At 34.6% G+C, this 8,176-nt stretch overlaps 1 protein-coding gene and 1 long non-coding RNA gene across 2 annotated transcripts; both read right to left on the bottom strand.

Moving 5' to 3' along the window:
* Positions 1–2,472: 2,472 nt before the first annotated feature.
* On the bottom strand, positions 2,473–4,383 carry LOC125779762 (uncharacterized). The gene is made up of 2 exons (XM_049461034.1): positions 4,360–4,383; positions 2,473–3,872 (listed from the first exon to the last, which is right to left on the bottom strand). The coding sequence occupies exons 1-2, from the start codon at positions 4,381–4,383 to the stop codon at positions 2,937–2,939; spliced, it is 960 nt and encodes a 319-aa protein (XP_049316991.1). The 3' UTR covers positions 2,473–2,936.
* A 1,651-nt stretch (positions 4,384–6,034) lies between these two features.
* On the bottom strand, positions 6,035–7,763 carry LOC109579499 (uncharacterized). Its single transcript, XR_007423393.1, has 3 exons — positions 6,893–7,763; positions 6,664–6,826; positions 6,035–6,575 (listed from the first exon to the last, which is right to left on the bottom strand). It is a non-coding gene; the product is annotated as an uncharacterized LOC109579499 (long non-coding RNA).
* Positions 7,764–8,176: the final 413 nt, after the last annotated feature.

The raw sequence follows: 8,176 nt of genomic DNA, 5'->3' as shown, positions 1-8,176 counted from the left end.
ACTCTTTTATATCTAAATTAACCCGTCAATGGTTTACTCCTTTATATATAAGTATAATTAGAATAACTTAAAGTTAGGATGTATTATCACACACATAGTACTTATTACTACAATTCGGCCGTCCTGACCATGAGATCTCCTGATCTCAAGCGCATTTATGTCTTAGTGTATAAGCCAAACCAAGGTCGTATATTTCCAAGAGCCCAAACTCCCATATAAGGAATTCTGGACTGTTGAAAACCTTCAACATCCTCCAATACATATCTGTCGTTACGTAAAATTTTTGAAATTTTATACGGCCCCTTAAATTTTGGCAATAACTTTCTAGACACTCCCGCCGTTGAGTCAAAATTTTTTATCATAACGTAATCACCTGGATTGTACTTGTGCGCTGTCCGTCGTTTTTTATTTACATAGTCCTCGTTATAGGACTGCAACCGCTTTTCGTTTTCTTTGGCTTGTGACCGTATTTCGTCAAATACAATTTTCCTTATCATTTATTAAATTTTCTCTTAGCAGATCTACACCCTTTCCTCGTTGCTTACTACCAAACAGCATTACACTAGGGTATTCTTTAATTGTTATATGAATGCTATTATTTAGCGCATATTCAACAGTTTCAATCACATTACCTCAATAAATTTCTTTTTCTGTGTCACACAGCTTGGCTATCATCGGACCTAGGCTCCGGTTCACTCTTTCTACCTGTCCATTAGCCTGTGGAGAACCAGTAGCTATATTTATATGTTGCACGTTTTCCTCTTCTAAAAAGTTTGTAAACTCGTTTGACGTGAAACAACTACCCCTGTCAGAAATTACTACTTTTAGTTTACTACGCTCGAAAGTAATCTTTGAGTGAAGTAATCACTTCCTTTGCATTAGTTGTTTTTGCAGTATATAAGCGAGTAAATTTTGTACAGGCGTCTATTACTACAAAAATGTGCTTCTTTAGCCTCGAACTATCTACAGGACCGTAATGATCTACATGTATAATTTCAAACGGATTCTCATTTTTGGAAATATTATGCAAGAAATTTTGTATGTGGCTATCTGCTTTTTCTCTCATCTTAGCAAACCAATAATGTTTTGAAATAAGATCCACTGTTTTATGAACACCTATGTGACCCATTTCATCGTGATACTTAAATAGTACATGCCTTTCCATTGCTTCAGGAACACAAAAAAGGATCCTTCCATTATTTACTTTTCGATATATAACCCCATTCCTCATATCGTATAAATTATGTTCACATTTTTGCAAAATGCCTCGCAGTTCCTTTAATTTCTCATCTTTTGCCTGACATATGATTAAATTTTCTTCAAAAGTGTTGGACTCCACCAGTAAAATATCATTACTGCGACTTAAAGCGTCAACATGTTGCATGCGTGTACCTGATCTGTGCTCTAAACTGTAATCATAGTTTTGAACCTCTAGTGCCCACCTCGCTATTCTAGGATTCAATTCTTTTTTATTTAGTGTCATAGTTAATGAATTGCAATCAGTAATTATTTTAAATTTTAACCCTTGAAGTTAAACCCTAAATCGTTTGAGTGTATAGATTATGGATAACGTTTCTAGTTCAAAGCTATGATATTTCGCTTCCATCTCACTTGTTCTTTTAGAAAAATAAAATATGGGATGCATTTTCCCGTCTACTTTCTTTTGCACCAGAATTGAACCAAACCCTACTGCTCTTGCATCACAATGTAGTTCTATTTCATCCAAGGGATCATAAATCGCTAATATCGGTGCTTCCAATAACTTTTGTTTGAGCTCTTCAAAACTTTGTAGCTCTTTAGCTCCAAACTGAAATTTGTTGTCCTTACGAGTTAAATCATACAACGGCTTAGCAATAATCGAAAAATTCTTTACAAATCGTCTGAAATAGGAACACAAACTTTGTACAGAATGAACTTTAGTTGGAATTGGAAAATTTTTAATCGCCTCTAAACCCTTTTCATCCGCTTTAACCCCTAGCTGTGAAATGGTGTACCCTAAATATTTTACTTCTTGCAGCAAAAATTCACACTTATCAATTCGTAACTCCAACTTGTTCTCGACCAACCTTTTGAAAACTTCTACTAATATTCCTAAATGTTCCTCCGCAGTTTCTGTAGCTATCATTATGTCATCTAAATATATTATCACTTTATTTTCTTTCACCATATCTAGAAAAAACGTTGAAATGTGGATGGTGCATTTTTTTACCCAAATGGCATTCGCAAAAATTCGAATTGCCCTAAAGGTGTTATGAACGAAGTATATTTAATTGAATTTTCTTCCATAAATACATGGAAAAATCCGTTCTTTAGATCGAGTTTTGTGAACAACTTTTTATTTGCTACTCTATCTAACAGGTCATCTATCAAGGGAATAGGGTAATTGTCCTTTGCTGTGACCTTATTAAGTGACCGATAGTCAACACACATTCTAATGTCGCCTGTCTTTTTACGCACTAGTACAATTGATGACACATATTCTGACTCACTCGGCCTAATTATTTTCTTTTCCAAAAACTCATCCAACAATTTTTGTAATTCATTTTTTTCAGAATAGGACAAACGTCTTGGAGGACAGTTGAAAGGTTTTACATTGTCAACGACCAACTTCATCTCACTTTTAATTTTAGGTTCAGCCGCGCGCTTTGGTTTTATATAATATTTACTTAAAATTTCATTAAATTTTTCGATATCGTTATAGTTTAATTCTTCATTAACAACGTTAGCCATCAATAAAAGTTGTTTCTCAAAATTTTCTTCTTTGCAATTTTTAGTCACTTGACTTGAATCTTTAATTACCATTTTACAGTTTTCTTTCACATTGCCTTTGTCGTTTACATATATATTCTTTAAATATATATCTTCGTTATCGTGACTATCTTTTTTACATTTATACTTTAGTTCGGATTTAATGTCGTGCCGACTTTTCGTCATACCTACATCACAACAATTTTTTTTTCAGCTCTGAATAACTTAAAATTACAAATTCTCAAAAAATCTGTTCCCAATACAGCCTCATAATACATAGTGCAGCCATCAACTACTACAAAATTTAATTCAAATAATTTATTATTTATTCTAATACAACACAAAAACTTTCCATAAGTTACAATTCTCGTATTATTTAAACCAAAATAAAAAGTATTCACATTTGATAAAAACTCCAATTTCAAATTTTCTGCAACGCAAGATTTTTTTATAAAGCTGTTTTTACCTGAGCCAAACACTTGATTCATTTGACTGATGAGCTCATCTACTTGTTGAGTTGCGAAATCGGGGTTGACATATAACCATTGTTGTGCTTTGCCTTTCAGTTTGTTAAGGAAAATAATGCGCGACTCGCCTTCATTTATAGTGTAGGCACTGGCGACGCTTTTGAACTGTGCCGCCCACAAATTGAAATTAACGCCACCTTCATACTCGGGTATCAGATTTTTTATCAGGTCAAGTGAAATTGTTGCTCGATTCAATTGCGGGTGGCTCAATGTTTCACCACCAAGCATCATTCGCTGTAGCATTGCACTCTCCCGCTTCAGCAAATCTTTTTCACGTTTCAATAAATTTGTCTCTCGCTTCAATAATTCAACCTCTGTCGGACCTGCGTCTGCTACGATTTTCACTGGCTGCTCTTCGACTTGTTGTATGGTGCTACCATTTTCTACCTGCGCAGCAGCAACGTCGTCCGTATCTGGTACAGTCTGTTGATCTTCAAATATTGGGAGCAAAATTTCGTCAACTTCTGCACCACTTGGACACTCGCCACGTTCACTTGCAGGAACCTCTGTCAACCGCAATACTAAAGTACTTTTATTACCACTCGATGGTAATTCGGAGCCAAGCACGCAATTACATTCATTTTCTCTGCTTACATGCTATGTATTTACTTATATATCTTTGAAATAGACACATGAACTTGTGAAACATGAATATATGTGTCAACACAATGACAACCAAGAATGTGTTTAAATGAATACAAATGAACTTTAAAAGAGAATCAACAATAACTGAAAACGAATCTTAAGTTAACGGGATATATCTACATTAACCCTTCAATGGTTTACTCTTTTATATTTAAATTAACCCGTCAATGGCTTACTCCTTTATATATACATAAGTATAATTAGAATAACTTAAAGTTAGGATGTATTATCATACACATAGTACTTATTACTACAAATGGCATGTCACACCAAGAAACTAGGTTGATTAAGTCTGTTTGCAACTGATATCTTTCGCTGTTTGAAGTATATGTTTTAAAAAGTTTTACTTCGTCAGCATATAATAAAACTTTTTAAAACTTAACAACATGTGATATGTCATTAATAAATAACAAGAACAGAATTGGACCAAGATGCCTACCTTGAGGAACACCTCAAAGAACATTGATTATGTCAGAAAAAGTATCGTTAAATATGACTTGTTGAATTCTATTACTAAGATAGGAAGCAACCCATTTTAGGAATATTGGTTGAAAACCAATAAGATCAAGTTTATTCAAAAGAATTGAATGGTTTACTTTATCAAAAGCTTTACTAAAATCTGTGTATATAACATCAGTATTTTTATTCTCCCTAAAGCCGGATTCATCGTTCTTGTCCGGACAACTTATTATTTTCTCTCTAAAATATTTTGTCGGAGAGCGTGCTGAAGTACGGTTCATCGTTCGTTCGGCACATTTTATTTTGACTGCAGTAAACAGCTGATAATCCGTCATTTGACAGGTGAAAATTTTTTACGAAACAAATAAAAATTCCTTTAAGTGGACAAATTGTATTTATCAATGGAGAGATGTCAGCTAATTAAACTCTTCTGCATAGAAATGCAAAAGCTGTGCTTGCTAATTTGGTGGAAAAGGTTACAAAATCGAAAAGGAAGGGGAGGAAGCTGCGGTGTGCGCAAAATGCTTTTGAAGCGGCCGAAAGAGGGGCATTTTACCCTACTTATTCCAAAAATTCGATTGAATGATGTGGAAACGTTCATATATTTCCACCGCATGGACCCCAACAGTTTCGATGAACTTCTTCACATATTGGGCCCCTGTATGAGGAACACACCGAATAAAAGTGAGGAAGAAATAACACAAGCAGAAAGATTAGCTTTAACGCTCAGGTAAACATACATATATATTTCCAAATGCATATGTACATACATACATAAATGATTATTTCTTAGATATCTAGCAAGCGGCGATAGCTTGAAATCGATCGGATTTTATGGTTTCCGAATCGGTTTTTTTTTTTGAAGTGGTGGTTTCCCAATTGCCTAGGAGCAATAGACGTATAATATTAACTTCGCTTAAATCTGTCTATAAACACATAAATATACCCTAGATTATCTTTTTACATGCCTACCTGTTAGCATACTTACCCACCTATGTACATATATACATATTTACTTTACTCACTATTCATCGTTTCTCATTTTTTCTTAAAACTTTACCATTTACATCAATTCAAGAAATCCGATATTAACGCTTACCAATTTTTAGGCGTTTCCGAACCACAATTCGCTGACATACAACTATAAACATACGCATAGTATAATTTTAATGGCAGTGGCTGATGCCAATTACAAATTTATTATGGTGGACATAGGAGCATTGGGACATAACAGCGACGGCGGTGTATTTAAAAGTTGTAGGTTTGGGTACAAAATTTTGCATCATCCAGCAGATTTAAAAATTGGGGAGGGAAAACTGCTTTCCAACTCAAATGAAGTTGCTCCATTTGTTTTTCTAGCGGATGAGGCTTTTCCTTTGCGGAGAAACATTATGCGTCCATATCCAGGTCGGAATATCATGAATTTACCACAAGAAGAAGTTATTTTCAACAAGCATCTGTCTAGAGCGCGAAGAGTTGTTGAAAACGCATTTGGTATTATGGCCAGTCGCTTTCGGATATTCCGGAAACCAATTATAGCAAGCAAGCAAATCGCAAGAAATATTGTGAAGGCCACCGTTTGCCTGCATAATTGGCTTCGTGAAAAATCAGCACCGGATGATGTATGTGTACACCTACAAAACATACAACGCGAACAGAAACCCATTTTGCAAAGTTTTGTGCAACCAGTGATGTCTTCTCACAGTAACCATGCATCTCAAGATGCTATTGTAGTAAGGAGAATGTATACAAATTATTTCAAAAACTTGCCAGAAAATATATGAAATTGCATTTGAATAAACACTTCCAAACTAAGTTAACTGTCTTTATTTTGGTGATTAGCAAATAAAATACAAATACATATACAAAAATTACAAATACATTTTTTGAGCTTGAAATATTTTTTGCATTATTTCAGATTTGAGCTCAGATTTGACATTCTCTGGTAATTTTTCCATTTCTGATTGAAAATATAAATAGAAAGGATCCTGTGGCGCACTTAAAATACCTGATGCTAAGGTAATCAGTTTTTGCAAGGCTGTTTGCATTTCGGTGTCAAAAGTTCCATGTTTTGGCTTCTTGTGTTTAAATGTTGGGGTAGATGAAGATTCATCCATGGAGGAGCTTATGACTTCAGGATCTCCGGCCATTTCGTCAAAAAGTTCTTGCATGCCAGTGTAGTTTGTAGTTGTTGGTCTGTAAATATATTCATGAAATTTAATACCTGCGCGTTTCTTACACAATTTACTTTGGACTTGGCCATGAAACTAACAACAAAACTTACTTCTCATCTTCTACATATTTCCGTAAAAATTCCATTTCTGATAACAAAAAAGTATCCATCTGCTTTTGTACTCGTCTCGCGCTTCCACTTGGGGCGTTACTGCTGGCAAGCTCGTTTTTAAATTTATTTCGGGTGCGTTTCCACAGCACTTGCACTTCATCCTCTACATAATAAAATTAATCAACACATACTTATTAAAGAACTATTTAGTAAATATAGTGCATCTTACTTGGCAATTCAAGTGCGTCCGCGATTTCACCCCAAGCTATTTGCTTAAGCTTATTATTTAGTACTCTTTTTGTACTTTTCCTTTCGCATTTCTGAAAAAAGCTTTTTGAGCAACGCAAAATCTGAAAACGATTGACTTTAATTAAATGCTTAATAAATTGTAATTACTTTGTCCAGCCGGCGAAGACATTGCGACCTTTTGATGAAAGATGACAACAGCTGACAATGGTTTACATGGTTGCCTACATGTAAATTTGTAGTTTTTATTCCAAATCGTACATCCAATTTGGCTGAAAATTACAAAAACATGAGTAATGGCAGTCCTGATCATCAAGTTGTCCGGACAGAAAATCAAAATCAAATTGATTCGAACAAAGAGAGTTCAGCACATTTTGGTTACGCTCTCACTGAGACAAAGTGGGAAAAGAACGTGTAAAATTTCCAACAAAAGTTGTCTGGACAAGAACGATGAATCCGGCTTAAAGCTCGTTGATACATGTGATACAATTTCAAGCAAATTAGTTCCTTTTACGAAAACCGTGCCGAGAACAAGAAATTAGTGGAGAGATCGGGAAGGTTATGTTGTCTGTTATAATTGCTTCGAAAAGTTTAGGTATTGCTGACATCTTTGCTATTTCTCTATAGTTTTCAATGGATGACCTAAATTCACTCTTATATAAAGGAATTATAAATGACTTTTTTCATATGGATGGAAATAAGCCTTGCATAAGATAGGGTTACCAGATGTACTGATTTTATCAGTACGCGTACTGATTTTTACACCCCCGTTCTGATATACTGATTTTTCAATGAAATGTACTGATTTTCGGCGCAAACGCCTTTTTTTCGCAAATTTATCCAATTGTATTTGATACACACACGCGCACATTCGATAAACGCACCGAATGATTTTTAAATCGGATGAAAAGAGACAAAATATATCGATCGTTATCGAGACTTTCGATACTGTTATTCACAGCCACCACCATTGTCAACAACGTTTATAATTCTTTCAAATCAATCGTGTTTTCGTTTAATTTTCATACTTGTCGAACGAAAACGGATGTGAATATAATCATATTGCAAGCTCCAGTTTTCAAACTTTTGGAATTCGTCGACATTCCCAATTTATCGGTAAGTGTACAGACCAAGACTTGTGAGGTTATAAATATAGTATTTATGATGTGAAATGAAATTATTTCGAAAATTAAACTCATTTTACAGATAATATTTGGAGTACTTGCAGTTATCAATGGCAACTCAAGCAAAAAGGAAAAGAAAAGGC

The sequence above is a fragment of the Bactrocera dorsalis genome, chromosome 6, assembly GCF_023373825.1.
Source record: "Bactrocera dorsalis isolate Fly_Bdor chromosome 6, ASM2337382v1, whole genome shotgun sequence".
Taxonomy (NCBI): Eukaryota; Metazoa; Arthropoda; class Insecta; order Diptera; family Tephritidae; genus Bactrocera; species Bactrocera dorsalis.
This window is presented reverse-complemented; position numbering and strand designations above follow the sequence as displayed.

Bases quoted from the DNA above. Each gene is read 5' to 3' on its own strand.
- LOC125779762 (XM_049461034.1), bottom strand. From the start codon at position 4,383: ATGTTCTTTGAGGTGTTCCTCAAG. The intron at 3,873-4,359 runs GTAGGCATCTTG...GTAAATACATAG, and splicing joins TCTTTGAGGTGTTCCTCAAG to CATGTAAGCAGAGAAAATGA.